At 40.8% G+C, this 27,946-nt stretch overlaps 1 protein-coding gene across 1 annotated transcript; it reads right to left on the bottom strand.

Annotated features, from left to right (window-relative positions):
• Nucleotides 1–16: 16 nt before the first annotated feature.
• On the bottom strand, nt 17–27,360 carry LOC311489912 (uncharacterized protein). The gene is made up of 14 exons (XM_084547223.1): nt 27,226–27,360; nt 20,271–20,492; nt 16,536–16,672; nt 12,032–12,112; nt 9,788–9,885; nt 9,142–9,222; nt 8,889–9,035; nt 8,264–8,399; nt 7,036–7,580; nt 4,857–6,812; nt 2,876–3,055; nt 1,902–2,063; nt 1,135–1,230; nt 17–1,054 (listed from the first exon to the last, which is right to left on the bottom strand). The coding sequence occupies exons 1-14, from the start codon at nt 27,336–27,338 to the stop codon at nt 947–949; spliced, it is 4,062 nt and encodes a 1,353-aa protein (XP_084403349.1). The 5' UTR covers nt 27,339–27,360; the 3' UTR covers nt 17–946.
• Between the last annotated feature and the right edge of the window lie 586 nt (nt 27,361–27,946).

Raw genomic sequence — 27,946 nt, forward strand, 5'->3', positions numbered from 1 at the left:
TTCTGGCATTAAATATGATTGTTTACTCACCCATATAACTTTGGTGTCATTTGGAGTCATTCGGACGATATTTAGATCTGTGTATATCCATATAGTGGGAGTGACTGGGGCACCGAAACGCATCCTCTAAATAACGCATAATCTGCTGCGAAACTCCGGACTCAACGGGGAACAGCACTAGTGTATCATAACAAAATATTGGTGAAATGAATGAGTTTCGCAGCAGATAATGCGTTATTTAGAGGCTGCGTTTTGGTGCCTCAATCACTCCCACTATATGGATGTACGCGGATGTAAATATCGTCCGAATGACTCCAAATAACACCAATCGTATTTTATGCCAGAAATAAGGTCCAGGTTGTAAAAAAAAAAAAAACAGTAGTTCCCCTTTAAAGGAAAATGCATTCATTACAAAGACACATTACTGAACTGAGCGACTGAGTTTGGATTTCTGGTTCAACTTCACCTACTTCTAAGGTTCATACTCCATAGCATATGGAACAGGTCTATTAGATCAGTACTGTTTCACCTTGTGGATGACCCTTGTGAAACCAATGAGCCAAAATGCATTCATCCAATAAAGTTGCTGGCGCTTCTCCCATTTCACACCTCTGCTGTTCCTGCTATGATCTTTGCATAGTTGCACAGTGGCTGAAAAAAGACAGTAAGCAACTCTAACCTAAATGTCCTTGAGCAACATGGTTCCTGTTTTTCCAGAACTAAAAATATAGTGAATAAGTCCTCAGAGAAAGCTTGCAGTCAAACAGTTTGAATGACATGCAACAGCCAAACAAGATCCACTGTCTTTTTTTTTTTCTTTTTGTAGCTTAGCCCCAAATTCATGGACGCTCACTGCCAAGACAACAACACTAATGGTTGCCCCATTGCAACTGGAGGATGTCTTTGCTTTCTGATTCTTGTTTTTGCACAGACTGCTACCAGATTGTTAATATACAGTATTATACGGTGGGTTAGAACTGAGAGGTGGTTCACCTTTCACTGGTGGTGCGGGTAATCGCCTTCTCATCTGTCTGGAGGAGTCCAGGGTGACAGGCTGCAACAAGAAACATGTTTATATAAAAAAAGTTCAACATCCTTACTCTATTTTCTACATAATGTATACAGTTACTGTACCATGACTGGAATCCTGCTCTTAGTAAAGCGTGACTGCGGATCCACATTGAGGCCTGCGTTCTTCAGAGCATTGATCCTTGCTGAGATGTCACTGATCTACAACAGAAACGTGAAATATAAACAAACAATATGTATAATCCCTATGAGTTTTTAATAGGTGTTGAAGCCATAAGAGCATTTTCAATATAAATCAATATTAACTTGTTTAGCTAGATGTGTGAAACGTTTGACATTTTGACCTTAAACTATAGCACTACCTTCCTTTATCTTTATCAACTCAGTATATGGGTTAAAACAGGGGTGTCAAACAATTGGCTCAGGGGCCAAAACCGGCCCATCGGAGGGTCCAGTCTGGCCTGCGGGATGAGTTTACTGGAACTACTTTCAAGACATTAACTGCAATTTTCCAATAAAAGTAACTGTTAATCCTAACTTATCCACTAGGGGTCGCACTGTTTTAGGAATATTTGTGGCCACAACGACACTGAGACCCAGAACTAAACCGAAATTGCACTTAGTTTTCTTAATAAATATCAGGTTGTTCATTAACTGTAAACATTTCCATAATGTACGTGTTCTTCTTTGCACTAAAACAAAGTTAAACATCTGAAGAAGCTGTTATTAATAGGTTAGTATATTATTATGTTACTGGTCCGGCCCCCTTCAGATCAAACTGAGCCATATGTGGCCCCCCAAACTAAAACAGGTTTGACACTCCTGGGTTAAAGTATACATCAGGTATAGTGTTTGTTGTGCATCCAGCTCACCTGTAGCTCCGACTGTTGAACCTTGGCAGCAGCTGCCGCCACCTGCTCCTCCAGGAAGGACAGCTCCAAATCGGATGTAGAGCTGCAGATTCCCCTGGCGCACTCCTCCAGGTCATTCAACTCAGCCTCCAGACTGTACACGGAGCCAGCCGCCACGTACACCTGCAGCATGTTCAGTTCAACACAAATTTACTTGCTTTCACGAACAACATTCGCTGCAGTTATCGCATGTGGACTTGAAGCTGTAGTGTTAGAGGAAAGCCATCTGTTGATGCTTGTAATCAATATGATTATTGGTCCTCAAAACATTCAGCGTTTTGCACCAATAATACTCCTAAAATACTTTTTAGCTCTGTGATAAATAATTATAAATGTTTTGTGAAATACCAAGAACTAAACACCTAAGTTGTCGCCTCTGAGGGGCCCTGGCATCAAGAAAGTAATGAAGCAATAATGCCAATAATTAGCAGCACTGCAAATGTGAATATTTAATTTCATAGTTTCTATGGAAGAGTAAACTCAACATCTTCAGATTTGTGACTGCAGGTCAGTTTAGAATATGTCAGTGTGGTTGACACTGAAATATTTATAAAAAAAATATATTAATAATGAAAATAATCTTTGGTTTCGTCTTACAGTTTAGTTAAAACCATACAACTTTATAGCAAGTAAACTAATGAATCTGAAACTGAAAACTTTAAAGGTCTGCAGTAACCTGTGGCTTTTGTCGTCACTTTATCCAGTTGGTAGTCCAGCCTTGACTTAAATAAATTTGTAACATTGATAAATGTACATACAAGAACTTTCCAGTAAGATAACAGTCAATAAAACATTTACATTTACAGCTATTGTTTTTGTTACCTAGCTTTTATTACTTTATTTTTTTTTTTAAGCACCCATTTATGGGGATAGTATCGATAGTATACTATTTGTGATCTTAAAATACAGTGTGGGTAGTAAATGAATGATCTTACGTTTTCCTCCAGTCTAGAGAACTGTTGGTCCAGTTTCATGGGGTCAGTATTGGGGGGCAACACGGGGGTGGAGAGTTGGGTGTTGTCTCCTCCCTCCATACCCTGCAGAAGCTCCTCAGTGGCATTCAACACCTTCAGCACCTCAGTGGTGATGCTGCGCAGCGAGATGGCAGAGTATCTCTACAGTACATAAACACACAGCTGTTTTACTGCTTCCTGATATTTAACTCGCAACTTCTTTTTATGACTGAAATTCAAGACTTTCAAGACCAACTTGATTCCTGGATCATACTGGAATACTAAGACTTGGATTTAGTTGCAGGAATCTTTTGTTGAATAAATTACTGCTTTAAAAATGCTTTTATGTGTTATTACATTACATGCATACATGCATAAAAAAATGAAAACGCAATGAGGAAGAAAAAACATGAGTCCAAAGCTCACCTCCAGTACAGCAACATCTTAATCTACAATCATTACAATTTTAAATTTTTTTTAGGCAAAACAAGTTCCTTCTCACCTGCTCCAGCAGAGTTGATATAAACTCTACAAGCTCCATGTCACTATCCTACAGTTCACACAGCACAGAAGAGGTGAAAACACAGCACATGCAGCAGAAACAAGTGTCAGTAAGAAGTTAGTAGCATTGAAAATAGTCATTTTTTTAGACTTTAAAGTGAGCCTCTGTAACTCGTAAGTCAGCACACAGGTTCAGATTACAGCTACAGGACGATGGTTCGTTTTAAACCAAGGTTCTGGTAGTGCAGTGAACAGAGTCATAAATTATTTATCAGACTCATGAGGTTTCTCCTGAGCTTTCTAAGATCCATCCAAATCTGAAAACTGCCCGATGTAACTGGAAAAGCTATTAAGTGGCCTTGAGTTAATATCATTTGTTCAAATCATTACTAATTAAATCAGCAAACTCGTTATAGATTGACTCAGTATTTAACAACAGCCGAGCTTTACTGATACAACTGTACTTTTTTACTGCTAATATACTATTCTTCTGATAGTAATGTATATAATGCAGTCCAGTATATGACCACCACCAACTGAAACCTTAATAATAAACATGACGTACAATTATCTGGCTACATTTACATCGATCAGCCACAACATTACAACCACTGACAGAACAATGTTCTGCTGGGAAACGGTTGAACCTGGCATTCGTGTGTGTGGCACCCCCGCCCCATAGCAATGACACTCCTTGATGACAGCAGCCATCCTCAGCAGGATGAGGCCTGACACAGGCGCACACACAAAAAAAAACAAGAAGAACAGCACAAGGTGTTGACCTGGCCTCCAAATTCACTAGATCCCAAACTGATCAAGTATCTGTGGGATGATCCACAGAGGCCCCTCCCCTCAACCCATAGGATCCAAATGCCCCCACTAGCAACACTGTGTTCCCAGACGCCACAGGACACCCTCAGAAGGACCATGTCCATTCTCTGATGAGTCACAACTGTTTTGGAGGCACAAGGGAGACCTACACAATATTAGGAAGTGTTCAAACAAGTCTGAAAAAATCAATGAAATAATGTACAGCAAATATTGGTCCAACTTGCTCATTTTGTTCTACTGAAGGACTTCACTGTTGTCAATAAAGTTGTATTCTGATTTCTGTTTGGGACGTAGACACATATTTTATCATTTATTTCACCTCCATGTAAACAGAACTTAGTGCAGAGCTCTTTTATCGGACTGTATTAGTCTGTGCTGGCGTTCCTAATAAAGCGCCAGCATTTTGTTTTGTGGAAGTTTATCAGTCACTCAAAGACAAACACGGCAGAGCTGTAGCAGCTAGCAAGTATTTTGTCCATGATGTTGTTCATGGATTCACCTTCTCATTTGTAAGTGTGTGCATTCTCTTTTAAAGTTACACAGACTCACTTTAACGACAGCAGACTGTTAGTAGGAAATGAGAGGTAGGAAGAAGGACGTGAAGGTGAATCAGAGCTGACTGAGTTCTTACGTTCTGAATCTCCTCTGGTGACAGTAAACCCTCATGAAGTGAGGAAGAGCTGCTCTGCTCCATGTCGTCTGCATTTCCTTCTTCGTCAGTCCTTCCACAGTCAGTGGTGTCTCTCTCAGTCTCTGCTGCCATTCCTCCTCTTCCATCCTGCTTCTCATCACACACTTCAGTTCTTTTACACGTCGACGTAACCCCATTTGTCTCCAGTGTCTCTTTTGTTGTCCCATCTGTAGGTCTCTCTTCTACTGAACTCATCTGTCTTTCCTCCTGTACATTTTTACGTCGGCCTGTAACGTCTCCACTTTCCTGTTTGTCATAAATATTTCCTACAATTTTCTCGCTTACACATCCTCCCGACTCCGGCCTCTCATCACTTCGAGTTTGAGTCTCTATTGAATCCTCTCTAGCGTCCTCTGTGCTTTGTGCATCAGCCTCATTTTCTCTCAATCTACTCCCTCCCTCCGTCTTGTCATTCTCTTTCGTCTTGTCATTCTCTTTCGTCTCCTCCTGCTCTGACTCTCTGTTGGTGCTACTCTTATCGTTCACTGCTTCCACCTGCATGTCCTCCAGGGTCATCAGCAACATGCTGCTGATTATTTTGTCAAACTCCACGTCTTCTACGTCGCTGCCTGCTGCCGTTTCCCATATCTCCTCTTGGTTGTCTTTCTGAAACTTTTCCTCTCGCCACTTTGCCTCTGGCCTCCGAGTTTCTCGCGGAAGTCTTGCCTCGGTTATTATCTCCTCTGTTCTCTCTGCTTCCACCGCCGTTTTCTCTTTTTCGGCCCCGTCTCCTTTCAACACTTCTACTTTTTCATCACATAAGTGACCCTTTGTGGTCATGTCAGCCTCTGTTACTCTCTTGTCCCCCTCGGTTTCATCATGTCCAACAGCCTCAGCTTTTGTCTGACTGTCGAAAACATTCTTGCTTGCTACCGTTACTTCCTTTCTTTCCTCGCTCTCATCCCTCAAATCAAACATTTCCTCATCTAGGTCTCCAATGGATCCTCTCCTCCCTGCTGCACCCTCCCACATCTCAGTGCTGCTGCGTTTGACTCCTCCTTCATTTACCTCCTGCTCTACAAATCTATCCAGCTCATCTTCAGTGGAAGAAAACTGAGAGGCGCTGACTAAACTGGCCAAATCACGTAGCTGAGCCGCCTGAACTGCTTTCTTTGCCTGCAGTTTCCACAGCGTCTCCTCCTCTGCCGTCTCCTCTCCCTCTTCCCCTCTTCCTGCTCTTTCTATCTCATCTTCTGTAGATGAAAACTGGTCGGCGTTGACTTGACTGGCCAACCTGCACACTTTCACTGCCAGCTCCTCCTCTTCCTCCCCTTCCTTCTTCTCCACACCGACTCTGTCCAGCTCGTCCTCCGTGGATGAGAACTGCGAAGCTCTCACTTGGTTTTCCAGCTGACAGAGTTTATAAGAGAGTCCTTCTCTCTTCTCCAGATCTTTATCTTCCACCTCTGCGTCCTCATCTCTGTCCCAGTCTGCGTCACTCTGGCCCGCTCTGTCGAGTTCATCATCGGTAGAGGAGAAGTATGTGAGTCTGGACTGCGCGACAAGCCTGTATAATCTGTTCTTCATCTCTTCATCATCCATTTCTTTCTCTTCCTCATCCTCCGTTCTTCCTCCATCCAAATCGATCTCCATCTTCCACTGCCTCTCATCTTCTTCATCTCCCTCCTTCGCCCCGTTTCTTCTTCCCTCCCTCTCTCCATTGTAACCAGTGTCTCTCTCTTCGTCCCCATCTCCTCCTCTAGCAGAGGTCTCAGAAGCGTGTCCTGCCAGCTGTTGTAGTTTGAACGCGAGCTCCTCGTCCACCTGACATGCTCCACGTCCGGTGACGTCTCCCTCAGGGTTTAAGAGCTCAGGGGTCGTGGCTCCAGAGGTCAGAGTGTCAGAGGTCACAGATTCACAAGGATGCGGAGTATGGTTGTCTGTATTCTTTAAATCCTGCGAAGACATCTTAGAGTTAAACATTTACACACATTGTGCTGTTAAATTATACCAAGAGGTTTTTCTCCCTATTTTTCCCAAACCATGAGACAAGAGGGGAAGATATTTAGCAGGACCTAACATTTATTTATAAAAGACAAATCTGACAATTATTTTTTTAGATTAGAGATGCAAAGGAGAAACCTTCAAACCTTGTAGTTTACTATATTTTATCTCTTACCGACGCAGAAGAAGCAGCTGTCAGCTCTTTTTTACTCCTCCTCTTCTTCCGTGATCTCCTAACTTTTTCCACCTCTGCTTTCACCTCCCTCCCCTCCCCTCCTGCTTCTTCCATGTTAAAGTTCACATCGATGATGCTGGGCCTAACGGATGACGAAGGTTTCCTGATCTCCACAGGTACCCTCCGCTTTAAAAGAGGCTTACTGAGCTTCCAGTTAGGCCCCAAGTCTAAAATGAGATCGTCTCTGCTGCCTCGGCGGCTCGTCATCAGCTGCGGGATGCTGTCGGTGCTGTCGTGCAGGTTGAAGTTAGAGTCGGTCATCTTCCTGTGGATCTTCTGGAGGACGGCACCCCAAGAGCTGTCGGCCTCTTGTTTGCCTTCGTTGTCAGAGCCCAGACCCTCGTAGGCGGACACGACTCCCGACTCCCTCTCCAAGGCACTGTAGACCAGGCTCTTCCTTTTGGTGAGCAGACTGGGACGAGACAGCTGGGCGCTCTGCAGGGCGATCCAGTTCCCGTCGGGGCTCTTCAGCACCGAGGACACACCTCCGCATCCAGGCATGCACAAAAATGCACATATCATGAAAACGAACACAGACCGTATGCCAAACAAAGAGAAGAACCAAACAGATGACAACACACTTTTAAACTGAACTGAGAGGTGGAACCACATCACAACTATTTAAGCCTGGCTCCTAGTATATTTTAGAATGGATCTCAACATTGTCGACTGAATATTATCATAATTAATATAATTAATTGTTGACTGGTGTTTAGAGAAGCAGTCACAGTTCCTACTGCTCACTGAAAAACGAATAAAAGTTAATCAATTCTATTAAAAAGTAAAGTAATATGTCTCAATCTGAAGCCTCAAGGCCCCGACTGCAAAGACAGTTGAGGATTTTGGCTCAGACAATATTCGGTAACCGTTGTATGTAGAAGCGTTCATGGTACTGAAGGGTAAGAAATACATCAGCTCATGAAGAACCAGAGAAGTCATCTTAAAATCAATTTTAAAACACACGGGAAGGCAGTTTGAGGCAATCCATTAACTCATTGACTGCTCAGTCCTCCTCTGCAGTAATCAAAGTTTGAGAACATAAATGCACCTAAAGCACTTCCATAAACTCAGCCTATTATATTTAGCATCTTTAAAAACTTCCCCACAGTTTGAATGTTTAAATTGTAATGATGGGTGGATTTAAGAGGTTCCAGCAACAAGCTCTTACCTGCGTTGTCCAGCCGGTCAACGCTCTTCCAAGCCGTCAAAGGCGACCCGACGGCTTCCTTCTTCAAGGCGCGCGGAGACTCTTGTATCAGACCGGGAGAGTCGTTGTCCAGCAGTGAGAAGGCCGAGTGTGACCTCTGAGGATGGAGATGATTTTTACGTTATGTGTTCAAACTGAAAGCCGACAATGAAATAAAATGAAATCAGCAGAACATGTTTAACGGTTTAACCAGCAGAGGTCAGCAATGTGCAGGTAGAAAACAACACGTCATGCTTTGTAGTCAGTGGTGGACGAAGTCTGAATACAGCAATGGCAAATCTTGCTTTTCCTGCTAATATAAAAGTATTTCTGACTAATGTATAACTTTACATGTGTTGTAATTTAATTAGTAGATGCATCAGTGTGTAAAGAGCATTGTACTGTTGTAGTTGGTGCAAACAGCTAACTTTGTACGTTTGGGCTTCTGCAAGAAACACTTCTGACTGCTTAAAGACTAAAATATTGACATTACTTTATGTGTTTTTAGTCAAAAAGTCTTTTAATCTTTAATAATTAACAGAAATATATCAGTTCAGGCACATGCAGAAGCTGCTTTCTTCTACTAAGATGCAGATATGCACGTTACCCAGAGGTTGGGGTGGCGTTTCAAGGAGCTGGAGGCTTGATCGCAGGTGGCTCGGCGATGGCGCTGAAGCTCAGTGTTGCGTTCACGGGCCCAGTCGTCATCACATTCTGCCCTAATCTCAGCCAGAGTTTTCCTCCTTTTAATGATCTTTCATGCAAAAAGAACAAACGTGTAAATTAATGCTTTTGTTTTACCCTTTGCTGACTTGACTGGAAATAAAGTACTGTAAAGCACATCTGTTACTTATTTTTACTTTTTGCACAATAGTATTGGCCAGCTCCTCAATGAGCTCTCCTCTGTGCTCCCGCAGATAGAGCGCCTCATTCTGCTTCTCCTGGGAAACAAACAAACACAAATAAGAAAGCTATTTAGTGGCACACACATACACTCTATAAGCTGATTACTACTCTAAATATACATATTTGCTGTGCACAGTTCAGTAGCTTTGGGGTACTTTAACAGATTAGTGAGAAGTAAATCTTTTCTAACATACAGATGTATTTTAAAGGAGAGGACGCAGAACCAGAAATCTAGTTCAGACTTAACTTAAGTAATAAAATAAAACCGTCTTTGGTGAAGCCTAAACCCAAAATGAGCACAGAGAAAGAGGTGAATGTAGGCATGTTTTATTGTGGTCCTGGTATTTTCTTATATAGTAGCATTAAAGTGTCACTGGTGCTGCAGCATAATCCTGATGGTTTAACATGATATAATCTGATTCAAACTCAGAGAGAGAACATGCTGAAGAGGAACTTGATAAAAGGACAGGGAGGATGAAAGGATATTTTTACTAAAGTGCATAGATTACAGACCAATAAAAAGTTTTTCCTGTGTATATAAGGACTCCAGTATATTTATATATATAAAAAAAAAAATATGACGTTAAAAACATAAATAACCTGACTGGCTGTGCCACACTCAGCCTTGGAAATGGCCTCGTCTATGGCCTCTTCTGCCACCCGCATGGCCACAGCGAGCGTCTCTGCCATGCTGTGCTCTGAACACAAACACACACACAATAATGCTTAGTCATTACCCGAATAATCCTTCAAATAGAACTTGTCAAGTTATGTAAAACAGTAGGGATCGATTTTCCGTTTCTGAGGCCCCGCTGACGGATGCATGACCCAACAGGCAGCTGCAGCCTTTGGTTCAGGTTTGCATCCTGCACTGAAACCGGGAAGAGTGAGGGCAGAAGCAAAGGAAAGATTTGAAGCAAAAGATTACTGCCAAGATGATGTAACATTTTATTTCATCCACCCCGTTGTATCTGCTGTAAAGCGTGAGGCAAATACCAGCTGAGAACGAGGATCATAAAGACTGCCCCAAAACAACCCTGAATGAATAATAATGTGCTGTGGCTATTTTTATATATATATATAAAAACTCACTGTAGCCAACCGAGCAAACAGGACAGGACTCTCCTGTGTGGCAAATGGCTTGTGGTATTCTGATTAACTGGTCGGGTCTATTGTCTAGTTTTAATGCCATGTACAACTTATTTACATATGAAACAAATAGCATGTAAACTAAAGCTAAGACTCTATCACACAACTTCTAAAAAATCATTAGGAACTTATAGGCTACATATATAGAACATGGTGCTGCTGGTGTTTTGTTATTCCTAACCTTCTTTTATTTCTAATTCAAACATGTGCACACCAAAAAAAAAAAGTCTGGATGCCAGCCTCACCTCCCCCCGCCCACAAATAATGTTTGCAGAGGACAGTTGGTCTGGAGTCGCTCCATTGGGAACTGATTATACGCCAGCAAAGATCTGTCGTTTGGCCATGGTGATGGATAGAAGAGTAATAGAGAAGTAGTCATGCACATCGTCTAAGTGTTGTGGAGTTGAATTAGTTTACAACAAAGGGGCTATGCTTGGTTGTAGGACGAGATTTTTTGACCCCTGTATCTGCTGAAAGACGGCCCATAATAAAATCCCAATGGCGTGAAACTAGACTCATATTCTGATAAAAATTCAGTATGGCTACACCAGGCTAAATCAAAATTTTAGTAACAAAAAATTGGTAAACTTTTACAAGAGAGGCTTTCTATTTAACTTTGTTCACATTGCACATTAAGTGTATCTGTCTGTTTAAGCCAATAATCACAAGTTCATGGTTAGTTTTAAAGAGAATCATGTAAATCAGGTGAAAATATGAGCAAACTGCTGCTGGAGAGAGGGATTTTATGGATTATTTCTCCAGTTTGCATTCTTTTAGACAGATACACGGGAAGTTCAACGTCAAACAATGTCTTCTAAATGTGTATTTAGTATAACGATGGGTTTAGCTTCTGTTTAGCCTGGCTAAAATAAAATCTAGGCTAACCAGCAGCTAGCATGACTCTCTTTGAAGGTGAAAAAATCCATCAAACAGCACCTCTTAAGCTCACTAAGTGACACTCTGCTTCTAATTTGTGTAATAATCAGAAAACCTGAACTGGAAAAGGCTTAAAACTGATTTCGTTACGGCCACACAGGGCCAGGCTAGCCGTTTCTCCTCGTTTACAGTCTTTATGCTAAGCTAACACTCTTCTGGCTGTAGCCTCAAATACAGCGCCCAGATATGAGATTGGTATCATCTTAACAAGAGTGTTCTCTGCCAGACAACAAATATTTCCCAAAATGTTAAAGCTCAGCTTTAATACACTGAATATAAAAAGAGATATTGTATTATTGTAATGCATATTCTTAAATAAAAACTAAACTAAGTTGGAGCCATGGTACTTCAGGGTATTAGCTGCAACACTCTAAAGCTGCTATTCGGCTGCTTTTCCCTTCCAACAAACATCTAAAAATAGAGAAATCTAACATACAGGCTTTATCTCAGCATCCATTTCTCATCTCATTTCCTCTTACCCCATATCAAACATTTATTTTAGCCTTTTAGGCAGAGAAAGCCTGGAGAAGGAGGAGAAAAGCCTTTTATCAGGATCAATTTGTTGCATTTCCTTCCTTTCTTCTGCCATTAGATGCACAAATTAATTAAAATCTTCCACATTAATGTAATTTTAAAGAACACAGGAGCACATACAATGTTCTTATCGATGTCTGCCTTTTGCTTTTGTTACCAAAAAAATCTAAATATATACATATATAGTAACAGTATAAAAAGCATCGAATGAAATCATGTCTGCACCTTCAGTTTGTCTGTAGAAAGTCGAGTCGCTCCCACAGACGCTGCCCTCATTGCAGATGCTCTCGTCGCAGGCGCTGCCCTCTGCAGACACAGACAGATGTTGACCAGACATGAAAAGGCAGATACAGGACTTTCACATGGAATTAACCTCCCGGATCTAGACCAGAGTAAACATTCAAATTAGACAGAGGATTAAAAAGATGAATGACTGAAAATCAGAGAGAAAAAAAAGCCTCCTGTGTTACTAAGGTGCTTTAATAACAGAAAATATTAAAGCAATTACTACTTTAAGTGTTATTATTTCAAGTGCGGTTTCATTTTAATGAAATCTGAAAGGGTCTGTCCATAATGAGATGTTTTCCTTTAAATGAAAAAGCACAAGAAAGTGGTATGATTTGTTATGTGTTTGCAAAATCTCGCATTTAATTTGTATTAATAGCGTCATGTCCGCCTTTTTTTGCGATTTCATGATTTGATAATTAATCTGCAGAGAGCTCAGTCACACTGCAGTCCTCCCTTCCAACCTCTTTTCACGTCATGCAAATGTTCATGCAACAATGCGGCCATTTGTGGTTATATAAGTGCATTAGAGTGGCCTCGTGTGTGGCATTACCAGGCGACCTGATCTGTGCACAGCAGGCCCTGGTTCAAGAGTACAGCGGAGTACACAGGGTCACTTCCAATCATTTTAAAGGGGCAAGGAGAGCACTTAAACCAAGTGATGTGAACTATTCTGAAAATGCAGCGAGCACTTCAATTCTGAGTCTCTTTACTGCTACAAACTCAAGTTCACTGATGTAAAATACCTTTAAATGAAGACGAACTGAGTTTTTATTTTTTTTTGTGTCAGTGACCCTTCACAGATTTTTTTGTGTACATAAATCCGTGTTGTAACATCTAATGAGTCAGGACACATTTGGCCCCAGCACAGAGGCATGGAAAACACATATAACACAGCAGCTGAAGGTCACTGTAACCCTGGAGGGATCATGAGTCTCTCAGGAAGGTGATCTGACAGCAGTATGCGTAAGTGCGTGAACTGTGCAGCAAACAGGAAGATACTCTTGTTTAATTTGTCACGGCAGGTTAATGCAAATAGAGGCTACGGTCTTCATGCACAATTATTTATCTTGAGGCTTTCCAGAAAACCTAAAAATTGGAATCAAAGTTTTCCACGATCATAATTTAGCTTGATAGCATGCTGACATTTTCCAATTAGCCTTAAAACACAATGTCTCAAATATTTTATAATAAACCAACTTGGACATAATAACACATTTTGACCTGATTATGTTGCAAAAAAATCATTCTAGTCCATCCAAGACTTAAAGGGGAATTACCATTTTTTACAACCTGGACCTTATTTCTGTCATGAAATACGATCATTTACTTACCCATATAACTTTGGTGTCATTTGGAGTCGTTCGGACGATATTTAGATCCAGTGGAGCGCCGTGTATATCCATATAGCGGGAGTGACTGGGGCACCGAAACGCAGCCTCTAAATAACACATTCTCTGCCGCGAAACTCGTTTATTTCACCAATATTTTGTGACTCTGGACTCAACGGGGAATAGCACTAGCGTATCATAACAAAATATTGGTGAAATGAACGAGTTTCGCGGCAGATAATGTGTTATTTAGAGGCTGTGTTTCGGTGCCCCAGTCACTCCTACTATATGGATATACGCGGATCTAAATATCTGACGAACGACTCAAAATTACACCAAAGTTATATGGGTGAGTAAACAATCATATTTTATGCCAGAAATAAGGTCCAGGTTGTAAAAAAAATAAATGGTAATTCCCCTTTTAATGTACATGTTTACCAAAGATATAGCCGGTCTGCTAGAGATTACGTTTACATACAACTAATCAGTGACAGCATTTTGAAGGAAATATACATGTTTCCTTTTTACATAATTATCATTATTTGTCAGCATGTATTTTTCCCACCAATATATCAACTTTTAAAGTAGAATATACTATTATAGTGATTACATTACTATTAAACACTTGTCTGGTTATGTTTGAGCACTCACAGAACTTTGTTTAGGAAAATTCACAGTCTGGTTTGTGATTGAGACACAACTACGAAGAGGCCACTCAGATAAACGTACGAGTGTTATATTCATAAAATACTGTTAAATGAAGACAAACCAATAAAGAACAACTGGTTTAGCCTGAGAAAGATGGTTCTTAAAAAAAAAAAAATAAAAAATGTACATCATCTATCTAAACGGTTAAATTATCAGAATTATTTTAATCGTGTTGAATAAATATTGTCTGTTTACTTATCGTTCGGTTACAGATGTAAAGATTTGGTGATTTTGGGCGTTTAGTATTGTCATCACATATCCTATTTTAAACTATTTATACTATTGAGCATATAGTATTTTCCCACAGTCTATGTCAGTATGTGTTTCTTGACTATATTTCCTCGGGGTCACTTTGTTCCTTTGCTTTACTCTTTAAAGGGAGGATGTCTCCGAGCATGAGTTGAATCACTCAGCTGCGTCATGAGGGGAAATGCTTCACTGCTACACAAATCTGACACAGAATTAGGGATCACACAGCGTTTAGTTTCCAAATGTCAGAGCTATAAATTCCAACAATATTCATGCAGTTCACATTGTTCTTATGCAAACTAGCATCAGCAGGGCTTTCCATTAGTCACACCCCGCAGATCAGATCTGGCAACCGAATGAACACAGCTGAGTTTTCAGAGCAGGTCAGTTATAAATTAACATGTGCGATACGTGGCGGTGGAAAATAAAAACGCATCTACCTACACCAGAGGAGTGCGGCCTGACGCCAGCCCACATAGGTCCTCCACCCACAGGGGTCACAGCTCTGTATCATCTGCAGCCAGCGACCTCTCCTCCACAAAAACACGCATAATTCTCTGAAATCCCTTGTCGGTTCAATCAGATCAGAGACTCTGAACTAATGGTCCAGAGATGCATTACGGCTTTGTCCCCGACTAGACCTACATGCTGCATATACTGCAGGGTGAACCCTTTTATTCAAAGCACAAATACATTTTCAGCATGGCTGCTTTCTGTAAAGCTTCGCACCATGCCGGCATTAGCATTTAACTGTGAAGATAAAAGCAGCTTTCTCTAATCTGACTACAAAGACATACCTACATACCTTCATTTTATAAGAAACATTAATGTTGAAAGCTTTATGGCAAAACGTCTTGTGAGCAAAACTTTGTGGAAATATGTCAAACTATGCTTAAGGTCAACAATGAACAGAAACTACTGTCATTTCATGAGACCCTGGCATATTATTCTACAGTCTTAATACAAAAAAAACAACAACTAAATATTATGTTATCCAAACTATTAAAAATAATTTATGCAGTATATGACATGTATGCACATAAAATAAGAGCATGCGTTTTTTTTATCAGTCCGTCTTTAAATGACTGTAATAACGCAGATATCGGATTTAGCAACAAACAGCAGCAGCCTGTGCAGATCATGTACAGGAATGCTAAACATAAGGGTGTTGAGACGTGGTATTCTACGGACAAATGTATGTAAGATAAATCAAATTTATAGTAAACAGTTGACTTTCAATCTAACTTTGCTAGTTCACGTTACGTCTGGAGTGAATTCCTCGAGGTTTTGACCGACTCTCTTAAAATAACAAATAACTGTAAATTTCCATGGTCTAAAAAATCAAGAGCACAAACAGTGGGTTATAAAAGTTTGTTGGCGGTAACGTAAATTTTGATTAGGTAACAACACAAATAGCTTCACATGCTATGTGAGTTGTCCGTGCAGTTTAAATTGGGTACAGGGCAGGTGTTTCATACACTTAGCATAAAGAAGAGCATTTACTTCCATCTGGAGATGTGCCAAGTGGTAGCTCCTGAGAGAAAAATTTGGTTGGACTGTAGTTAAACTAAACTAGCTGATTGCTAACTGTCTGTTTGTTGCTGGACATTAGGCTGATTTCAGATCAGTGAATCGTTAAAATATAAACAAGGGGAACTGCAGAGTCGGGTGATTATTCATCCCTGTGACTGACTCTTCCAAATCTGAAACACGGCTAATGTAAAAACACAGTTAGTGCAGCTTTAAAAATCAGAGATGCTTTTGTAACAGCAAGCACCGACTCCCTGCTGAGTATAAATATGGAGGAAGCAAACAACCATTAATATTCTTGGAGTCTGGCAGCAGTCGGATTACTCTGCTGAAGTTATGTGAGATGAGAGCCAAGAGCTTAATCCTGTTTCACCCTCTTCCTCATGCTTCCTTGAAATATTACACAACAAAAATCAGACAAATACAAACTCAACACAAAATCAGCCTCGTGTAGTCGAGTAGAAACATCATCTGCTTACACCAATCAGCTATCGGATTAGGCTTATAGGAAAGATGTGCACAGGGTTTTAGTGTGTTTTCAGGAGTCGTATTATTTATCATTTACCATACAGGTTGAATCAAGCATTTTAAGAACGTATTCAACTGATATGATAGAAGAGGTTTACCAGTCAACTCTGAAAGCGCACTGTGTTCTGCTAGGTGCTTCCTGTAGAGAGTCTTCAGCACTTTGGCACTGCCAAACCTCTTGAAGCGTTTCTTCACATTCATGTAGAACCACTCCAGTGACTGTGTCTTCAACAACCTGAGAGACAGAGAGACTGGATTTTAGTCTTTCCCTAAAATGTGCACAAAAAAAAAAAAAAAGTGTTCTTTGCACACCTATACACATTTGGGTCAGGCAACATTAATCGTGCACCAAATTAAACACAAAGCAACTTTTCAATCCTGAATCCTGAAGCAATATACTATTAGGAAAAAAAACAATAATCATACATAAATAATAGATTAGACTATCCTTCCAATTAATACAACTGTTGAATAAAACCGATAGAATCATAAATATCATCAGAAGTAAACACAGAAGAACTATAAACACCTAATTCTCAAAATGAAATCCAGGACAAATTCTATTAAATATTAAATATGTGGCATGTTCTACTCCTCAGCACCTCTGTACAGATAATCTATCCTCTGTGTCCTCTACAGCTTGACCCACAGACACAGATGAACTCATCCAGATGTGCAGGTTCACCTTCACCATTAGCCAAGCACCGTCTGCAGCAGCTTCTTAAAACACGCCCACAGGAAACTGGGCAGCAGAAAATAATTAAAAAAAAAAAAAACATCTTCATTGACCCGTCTTTGAAGTGCGCCACGCTGATGCCTACAGGACAACAAGGCATCACACTGACAGCTTGGCCCTGCAGCTGAGCGGTGATACAGCGATGGTGTCTTGTTCTTTGCCATCTTGTGACTGCTACTCCTCAGGTTGGAAAGTTGAGTTAGAAAAACAATGCTGCATCTGATTTATACAAAGTGACAAATGAGAAGTACACAATCCCAGTGACTCTTATGTGACCTGCATGGAAAAACAAGAGACTAAAGACTTGTTACACGTCTGCAATGGATCTATGAATAGCCAACGTCGTAGCTTGTGCAAGTCGCCTTTGTTAGCATTCAAATGTTGTGGTGTGTTGGTGAGCTGCTAAATGTTACTTTTACTGAAATGACTGCAACTCAGAAAAGAGAGAAGACGTCTGAGCAGACGGGTTGTAGGAGGCAGAAGGAGGTGGGATTTTTCTGCGCTTGTCACAGCCACTGAGAGACGCGAACGTGGAAATGCATTTCGGACATCACAGTTGCTGTGGTCTGCACAGGTGCAAGCTATGGTTGCATTTTTTTGAAGAGTCGCACGTCAAAGCCGACCCCGCGGCGTAGATCCGACGCAGAAAATAAATCTGGTCTAAGACGTGTTTCACGTGTATTTGTCTGAATTTCAAAGTAGGTGGGGTCCTTTGCAACTCTCGTCAGGGCGCACCCAATAAAATATGACCAAAATATGAGCTCCTAATAAATAATAAAAGCATGTACTTTCCTCAGATTTAACTGTGTTGTTGAAATAAAGTCTGCAAGAATGCATGAAAAGATTTTAAACTTCGATTTTAAAAGGCTCTGGAGGTTTCTGTAGAAACATCAAAAGGACCTTACTCTATCTGTAAATTTCTTAATTCAGTGATGAAATTATTCAGATTCTATAGTAGCTTGAAGTTTGAGAGTCTGTGTTGTTGGTCGATGTATGTTATAAATCAGTCCAAGAAACTCTGACACACAACCACATCAACAGTCTACAATATAACCATGCTGCTGCTGCTGCTGCTGCTGCTGCTGCTGCTGCTACGTATGTAAATAACCTACACTGGATGAACAATTAGCACAACACTGTACATAATATCTGTATGTTCCATATTCATTCCTCTCTGATTCAGATTTAGATAATGTTTGTGTCCTACTGTTTCTTATACCGTTTTTAATGGGCACCTTACAGAGTGGAAAGAAAAGCTTGTGTTCTGCAATGACAATGATCTGTTATTCTCTTTTAACACATCAAACACGGCTGTGGTGCAGACCTCATTTATGCACAATGTAATTCCCATGAGACAGCTGATGTCTCCAAGTTTCCTATTTAGTGATGAAGGGTTTAATTGAATGTTTAGGAATGACACGGTGCTGTATTTTTAATGAGCCTCCATCTGTTTAGCGAGTGACAGTGTTTGTGTGTGTGTGTGTACAGTGGGCGTGCAGACAGGAAGTGGAGGTGACACAACTCTGGGGTGTCACCCATCCTAAGGCTTCTCATGGTGTCTCCTCACACAGACCGAGAGGATAATTGGAAGAAACTGTCAGTGAGGTTTTAACTATCTCCTCGACTGTCAGGTCTGCCTTTTCAAAATGAGTTTATATACAATTTTTAATAGGATGATAGATGCTGCTAGAGTATGGAATTGAATATGAGGCTAAATTGTATTATTATTAAGTTGCACATACAGTTGGTGTATGTGATTGAGGAGTATCTATTTGGAGTTGTGTATCCTCCTTATTACCCAATGCATGATGGGATATCTGTAGCCAATCATACATAATCTGACCCTGCTTACAATATTGCCTGCTAAGTTAAAATCCATACAGCTTCATCAAAACCACAAACAAAGAGCAACAAACTATTAAGATTGAGCTGTCACCCTAAAATATACAACAGAGCACCAAATTAATCCAGAGATAGTAATAGTTCCAACAGATGCACACAAAATACCTTTAAAGATGGATTTTTTAGACTTTAAAAAGAAAAAAAACACAAGTCATGAGAAGTCAATCAGTGGACTAAGAGTTTCTTGCACCAGATACTACAGGGAAGTATTGAAGTATGGACTAATATGTTGTTGGCTGTGATCATTTCTGAGTATTTGCTATTAGCAGGCTCTTCCAATGGCAGCAGCATCTGCAACTTTACCATATAACCTTCTTCTTCCGCCTATCCAAAGTTAGGTCACAGCGGCAACAGGCAACAGCTTGGTAATTTTTCTTCTTCATGACGGATTCCAAGTCATCCTTAGTATTCCCGGTCAAAGTACGTAATCCATCCAGCAAATTTTGGGTCTACATCCATGTCTCCTTCCAGCCGGCGGTACCAGTAAACCTCAGAGAGAAGGCGCCCAGGAAGTTTTCACCAGAACCACCTGAATTGGCCTCTCTCATCGCAGGGTGCTCTAGTCTGAGCACCTCATTCTATCTCTAAGTCAGAGCCCAGACACTCTACAGTGGAAACTCATTTCGCCATCTCGTACCCAAAATGCCATTCTTTTGGTTCTTTGGTCATGGTCATCTGAAATTGCTTGTCCGTCTCAAAATGCATGAACTTTTAAATGATAATCACGCCTCAGCCTGTTGCATGACTGCCTGCTTCACAGCACAACCAACAAGACAGCATTTGAGATATTTGTCATTGATTCTCTGTAAAGGTCAGCTCCCTAAAGCGTCAAAAGAGCAACACAATTTGAATTCTATCCAGTGAATCAACTGCAAATCCCATTTGAAACTATTTAAAATCTTCTTCACATCTACAACACTTCTGAATGCAGCACCTAAGACTTTCAAAGTAAGAGTAAAATGTGGAAAGCCTTGATATGTTGTTTCACATTTTCAAACATCCTCTCGTAAGTCTTGCATTAGTACAAATGTCGGCGCCAGATGAGACTTTATTCTATAGTGTGTCTAAGCGCTAAATCCAATTCTCCAGCAGCAGAGGAAGACCTCAATAACCTTTGACGTCACTGCATCCTCTCATCCTTAACACTCTTGTCCAAACACACAAATGCACTCCCAGATTCCTCTGACAGCCTTACCTGCTCTTCTGGCAGGCTGAGCAGAGCCAGGCTTTTTCCCGTTTGTTGTAGACCCGGCAGGCCTTGCAGACGTTGTAGCGGCAGTCCCGGCACTGGCGCTTGGGGTTGAGTAGGAAGATGAAGGGCGAGCAGCAGCGGATGCAGCAGCGCTGGTTGAAGCAACTCTGCCGTGACAGCAGGAGGCAGCGACTGCCCTCCTCGTCCAGCTCCTGCTTCAGTTCACTGTGGGGAGGAGGGGGGTGGGAGAGGAAGAGAGGACGAGAGAGCGAGAGAGAGAGAGAGAGAGAGAAATATGATTTGGTTAGAGGCAGAAAGACAGTGAAACCAGGAATGTGCATGTGTGTGAGCGAGTTGTATAAATCTGTTTAAAACTGTGACAGCGAGCAGGATGAGAAGCAGGAGATCCAGTGCCTCTCTGTGGATAAAGCATCAGTCCTGAGTTCACAGAGTCAGGATGATAATCCCAACGAGGACACGCTGATCCTCGACCTCGCTTTAATGAAAGTGGAGCACAAATTAAAGTGGCTCCACGAACTTAGTCTTTTCATTTCATCGTTTTCTAAACACCATCAAAAGGTAAATGATGACCAAAAACAGGTGCAGTGTGTGATACAGCTTCCCCTTCTATCCTATCAAAGCAGAAATGTCTGACTCAGTATTAAAGCGGAGCATTTATCGCTCCACATCTGTTTTAATGTCTCATGTGAAGGTTACAGGAGGAGGCTGAGCTCAGTAATATGTCAGTGAGATTCCCTGACGACGGCTTTTCTGCATGAACATCCTCAGATGGTAGAGTACTAAATTAATTTACAAAAACAAATAAATAAACAACATTTACTTACTCAGGTAATTAAATGTGCTGGAGCTTTTTTTCTCATGTGTCAATAACCACATCCTCTTTACAAGTGAAACAAGCTATTCGATAACTAAAACTAAAGTCTGTATCATACAAGCAAACACCTCAAAGTCATTGACAATGTATTCGGGGTGTTTTCAGCTCTATTAAAACATGGCTCTATTATGTCTAACTGTCAAGTTATCGAGGATTACCTAGAGGAATGTAAAATCCAGCAGAAATAGGTTAAAAGGTTTTAAACTTGAGCGTCAACGTTCATCCTTGATGTTGGAAACAGACGCTGAGAAGAAACTGTCCAATCAACTGAGTTGGCGATAATGTCACGTGATCTTTATTTTCTTTTAGCTAATATAGTAAATAGTGATAGAAAAATACTACTTACTGTATCATTGATTGTTTTCTATGCTCACCTTACATTTAATCTTAACAATGACCCTTTATGTAACATCTCTATGGTTGGATTTACATTGTTTTCTCATCTGTTCTTCTGCCTTCACAAAGTCATTGTACTGAGGACGTTGCGGGCAACAAGTGATAAGGGACTGATAGTACTCACATTACCAGGGAAACCACATACCAAGATACATATCTGTATAAAAGCTGTGTATGAATTCCTGATTAAAGAAACCTTTTTGACTTTTGATCAGAGTCTCGAAGTCTATATAACTCCATGTCCATTCATATTAATTCACATTATTGCACCTTATTAATCCTTCCTCTGTATATAATATATACTAATTCTCTAATTCTTGCACATTTGTTTATATGCAAATTTTGTACATTTTTACTTGCTTTTATTGTTACTGGATTTTAACTTATATCATACATCTTCACCTGTTCTTCTTTTCACTAGTGGTTCTCAAGAGTGTCTTTTTATGTGCAACTGTGACCAAGCAATTTCCCTTGTGGATGAATAAAGTCTCTCTGAAGTCTATTCAAGGAGTATTCACATTTTTTAAATACATATTAAAAATATTCTTATTCTTTTTTTTGGTAAAATCTTTCATGAAAAGGTAGAGAATATCTTGCTCAACATTTCACTGGCAGGTTAAAGGTCTCATCTTGTTCCTTGTATTACGTAACGATTTGACATGTTTTGACTCTTATACTGGAAGGTTACCTGCCAAGAAATAATACTGAACAGCAGCCTCGCATGAAATTACACGTCAAACCGAAGCCGACGCGTACGACAGGGGCTTAAATATGATGGAATTAAAAATGAGAAAAACACGAAGAATGAAGGCAGAGAGAGAGACGTAGAATCTGGTGTACGTCGCGCTAAAAGTGAAGTGTCAAATAAAAAAAAGTCGATTATCTTCACATTATGACAGCAGGAGCATCAACCATGACTGAATCCTTTATAGGAGATTACAGCTGGAGACTGATGGAGTCTGACACGACGGGGACAGAGACAGAAACAAGGAGTCACCGCGTCTATGAAAGTTGGTTTGATTCAAGTTTGAAACGACTAAATTTTAAATCAAATCTAAACTCCTCAACCCCCGACCCAGGCCTTTGAACGCTCAAATATTCGCTCCAGTGTTTTGAAGAAAGGAGAATCCACTTCCTGAAAATGGTTGTTTCAAAGTGAATTGAGATACATGGCGCAGTTATACATCCCAAAAGCTTGAATGTACAAGAGTTAGAATGCTATTAAAAAAACACTATTAAGATAAGATAATCGTTTAATTTATCCCACGGTTATCTACAACAGTTTTTCTGGTATCGGGACAGTCGGTGAGTGTTTGTGAACCTAAACAAGAATGCACTGTTGCCACTTATACTGACCCTGTTGCTAGCTTTTCAGGCGATTCAGCACGTTGAACAAGAAGATGTCGGCTGCCGTTATGTTCAAATGCTACGTTTGGATTTAGACAAGGGCGAAGTCACAGTCGGCCTTCGTTGCCGGTAGTTCTTTGATTTTTAGTTTTGTGCGTCCGTACCTTTAGATCTATCTTTGTGCCATATTCTGTTCAGCAGTGTTTCCACTGACAGCTCCAGGACATAGTATGCCCTAATGATGCCGATGCAAGACCACAGCATTCACATGAAGGATCTGTGTTTGGAAATATTTTGCCTTCTGCCACTGCTCTAATTTGCTCACTAGATCATCCTGCCAGGAAGTGTCACAATTTATCACATTTTTGGAAAATGAACAAAACCTGTAGAAATTACATTGGCGACGCTGTAATCTGTGAATCTTTCTCCTGATCTTTTCAGCTTTATACAACTTAGAAAGGCTTTTTGAAGAATCTCAAGACTTCAGCCTCAAACTATAAAAATTTCACAGTGCCCTTTAAATGGCTGTCTAACAGAGACACGGCTGCCCTCTCGCCACAGCGGCGCATCCATTACCGAAGCTCAGCGGACGATATAAATAACTCTCAAACACAACACACTCATGCACACACGGTCACAGTGAAATCTTCACAGCAAGAGCTTGAAGTAACAGTGTCCGGTGATATTCACAACAAAGCAGCTCAGAAGCCAACGTTCCGAACGACAGCATCCAGACGTGTACAGTCTGATGTGAAGCATTGTGCGGTTGTCGGAAGGAGCCTTCTGGCTTCAGGCATAAAGAGAAAAAAACGAGGAGCGACTGGAGCCATGTCAGCTGCAATAATCCTCACTGAAAGTCTGCTTCCCTGGGATAACCTGACATCCATTAATGTGTGATGGGGTTTGTGTGCCTTCGCATTTGGTTGGTGATCTGTTGCTGTTTGTTATATGTGCAATATAAATATATGTTAAACACCGATCAGCCGCAACATTAAAACCACTGACAGAAGAAGTAAATAACATTGATCATTTTATGACAGTTCAATGTTCTGCTGGGAAACTTTTAGACCTGGCATTCATGTGGATGTTACTTGGACATGTAGCACCCACCTAGACCAGACCAGACACCCCCACCCCATAGCAATGACACTCCTTGATGGCAGCAGCCATCCCCAGCAGGATGCAGCCTGACACAGACACACACACAAAAACACTTTAGGAACAACTCAAAAACATGAAGAACAGCACAAGGTGTTGACCTGGCCTCCAAATTCACTAGATCCCAAACTGATCAAGTATCTGTGGGATGATCCACAGAGGCCCCTCCCCTCAACCCATAGGACCCAAAGGCCCCCCACTAACAACATCCTGTTGCCAGACACCACAGGACCCCCTCAGAAGGCCCATGTCCATTCTCTGATGAGTCACAACTGTTTTGGAGGCACAAGGGAGACCTACACAGTATTAGGAAGGTGGTCATAATGTTATGCCGGATTGGTGTACGTTAATGTGGTGTCTTGAAAATGCTCCTGCCATGCTGCTTTTGTACAGTAGGAGGCAACGTTGGGATGTGTTTTAATCCAGGTACTGTTTATGCACATGCCACCATTACAGGTAATGGTGACAATTATTATTATAATTTAAGTTTAGTTTATGCGAAAGGAAACGCTTTAGTGGGTAACGTGAGAGATTCTATCTTCCAGCAATAGTTAGGATTAAGATGGCTTCTTTTTGATTTTAAGGTGATCTTTCTTAAAGGGGTTTTTGTTCAATCTCAAGCAAATCTTTGGATCCACTTTGGTGAAACTTGGGCCCATTTGTTGTTTTGTGTTGAGCAGTTAGAGCTTTTCCCGTGAAAACACCTGCCTGCTATGCCCAGAAACAAATCCACGAGAGCAGGATGAGTGACCAAAATCAATAAAGTTGTTTAGACTTCTTAAAGTACATGTTACATGTTGAATCGCTCTATAAAACTCTCCCACTGCCTTGCATTTGACACACTTTACCCAAACAATCTATCTTCAACGATAACCATACAGTAGCGTCACCACGTCTCTGAAACACATACGAGCAAAACAGGAATGTTGAATTAGAGCGCCTTATAAGGCCAGGTTGTGTGTAAAATCTCTGTAATCACACACGTACGTATTCATTCTAATCCATGCAGCCAATAATCTTTGCTTGATTTCAGAGCTTAAAATAACTAATTAGTTTGTTCATTCTTCCGGTAATCTCAGTGTTTAAACAGGATTACGGGAAACTTTAATACAGATTATGATGCATGAAACAAACATTAAGCAGGTGTGATTAATATTGTCATTAACTAACCCTGCCTGTTTATCACAATCTAAATTAAATCATTAGATGTCCTGTGTTTAGCTGTGTGTGCTTTGGCCTGTACATGACTTTAATCTCATCAGCAAAAATCTCACTATTATTACATATAATAGGCATGCATCTTAATCTAGCATGAACAGTTGTGCCGTATTTAAGTTATCCATCTCGTGAGTTAACGCCAACAAAAGTAACCATCAGTGACGCATGTTCATTTCTCATCTGTGCTCGTTTCTAAACTTCAGCTTTAATTGCCCATTCCTGTGCTCCCCTGTCCATCACTCATCCGTGTTTGACATTCAGTCAGGTTGCCGGGTTTCATCTCAGGGGGGCGTCAGTGCAGAAATTGAAAGGCAGGATGCGTGAAGCGAGCGCCCACTTAACGCCTCGGTGTGAGAGGAAGCCGAAAAGTCGGCAATCTGCACGACATGAGGGATTCACCTCGTACATGTGAAATCTGAAAATGGTTACGCTAAAAATGAGACGTGAATGTGTTTCCCATCATTTAGCAGCTTTAGAAAGTTTTAGATTAGTTATAGATTATTCTTATGATTACAGAAGATATGCAAAACGTCATCAAAACATAGCCGGTAAACAACAACAAGATTAGCTGCTGGTAACCACCTTGCTTGTCCGTTTTGTGTCATGTCACATGGTTTTATAACATAGAAAAAGCTGCAAATGTGACTCATGTGCAATAACTTTAGTTGTGCTCAGTGGTCTCTGTGAAGTCATGCAAACACATGCAGGTCAAAACAGGATATAACATTAGATAGACTGCTGTAATTCTGCAAGATTTCAGGTCTACAGAAGAAACCTGGGTCCAAACCAGACCGTCACGGGGTTTTAATTAGAGATTTAGGCCAGACGGATATTTGGAGCAGTTGCCAGTCGCCAGTTAACAAAAACAAGTGGAGTCAAATACAAAATTCTGGCAATAATTCCCACATTCATGAAGCTTGTAATAAAAGTGTGTTACTGCACCATTTACAGCGCTCAGGGTAAACAACAGAGCACACCTGTCAGTATTATCCACTGACATGCATCGCTCTGAAACAGACTTACGGGTGTGAGATGGTCTGTGTGCACTAAACTGCGCTGACCTTGTTCTTGCAGAACGTATTTATTCCTGACAATACTTACTAGCACTGTTTTCTTAAGCAAGAATCTAATTTTCTGTTAACTTGTGGCATTAATGGTCAAAAGAGATAAGCAACTTCCCAACTAAGTGAGCCAAATGTCCACATTAAGGCTTTTTGCTGATGCAAATCTGAAGGAAATTACAGCTATTAGGGCTTATCTTGTATGTGTGGTCCTTTTGATTGGGCTCCCTGATCGCTAAAGGCAATTTTCCCTGAAGAAACTGAAGGACTAATGTTGTTAGAAGCAGATCGTGTTTTAGAAAGAAAACATGGGAAGTAAAGAAAGAAATGACATACTCTTGCTATTTTTAACAAGCAGACAAATCACTTCCCTCTATTGTACCTCTCTGACTTAGGTTGATATGCACCAGAGACTTAGCTGAAATCCACCTAATCCCACAATACTCAAGTCTTTGTGTTTGTGTGTATTGTGTTTAGGATTTGGAGGCTGCATGGACATTTTTAGGAAGCCGGTGTGAGTGCAACAGGAAAAGGGCGTCACTTCCTGTCCAGTATTTTTCAGGACAAACTTCCGACCACAGAGGCAGGAAGAGAAATCTCCACCAAGCTTTAAAAATGCCTCGAATGCAAACTGAGAGGACTCCTGTAAATCCCCACAGCTTATATAGTGCATTATAACTTAAATCTGACTGTTCACATTTATCTGTTGACTCACAAAAAACTATCTAGTTGGTTTAAAATCATATTTTTATTATAAATGGAGGTATAAATGCAGCATTAGTGTAACATATTTTTTTATGCCATTGGGTCTAGTTAGTTAGATGACAGATTCCTGTTTACACTTTCAGGAGACACACACCAACATTAGGACGTCAGAACTCACCTGAGTCGCTCTTCCTCCTTCTTGCGTAGCCTCATGTCCCTCTGCACCACCTGTAGCACATGTTCCGCCTCGTTGTCCGACAGCCCCGACAGATCCAGCTTCCGACCCATCATTGACACCCCTCCGGCTGGCACTCAACCCCTCTGACCTGCCACTCAGCTTACTGTTTTCATCTTAAAACAAAGATTGGAAGACAAACTCTTAACAGTGAATTGGTAAACCAGTAATGGAAAGTCTCTAAACACCTTTATATCTAAAGAAATTGTACTTAATAATACTTCTGAGTACTCGTTGTAACTATGCTTTTATTTTATAGCACTTTATACTTCTACTACATTACATTTCAGAAGGACTATTCCACTAATAATTACGTAATTTATTTGGACTTCAGAGTTGGGTCAGCTCAACTAACACACAAGATGCTGCTTTTGCATTAAGGCCTCAGTGTTAACCACACAATGTCACATACACTGATCAGGCATAACATTATGACCACCTTCCTAATATTGTGTAGGTCTCCCTTGTGCCTCCAAAACAGTTGTGACTAATCAGAGAATGGACATGGGCCTTCTGAGGGTGTCCTGTGGTGTCTGGTAACAGGATGTTGTTAGTGGGGGCCTTTGGGTCCTATGGGTTGAGGGGAGGGACCTTTGTGGATCATCCCACAGATACTTGATCAGTTTGGGATCTAGTGAATTTGGAGGCCAGGTCAACACCTTGT

This window comes from Chelon labrosus (assembly GCF_963514085.1).
Source record: "Chelon labrosus genome assembly, chromosome: 6".
Taxonomy (NCBI): Eukaryota; Metazoa; Chordata; class Actinopteri; order Mugiliformes; family Mugilidae; genus Chelon; species Chelon labrosus.

Bases quoted from the DNA above. Each gene is read 5' to 3' on its own strand.
- LOC311489912 (XM_084547223.1), bottom strand. From the start codon at position 27,338: ATGATGGGTCGGAAGCTGGATCTGTCGGGGCTGTCGGACAACGAGGCG. The intron at 2,064-2,875 runs GTAAGATCATTC...AACATGCTGCAG, and splicing joins TCTCTAGACTGGAGGAAAAC to GTGTACGTGGCGGCTGGCTC. The intron at 1,055-1,134 runs GTACAGTAACTG...TTCTTGTTGCAG, and splicing joins AGAGCAGGATTCCAGTCATG to CCTGTCACCCTGGACTCCTC.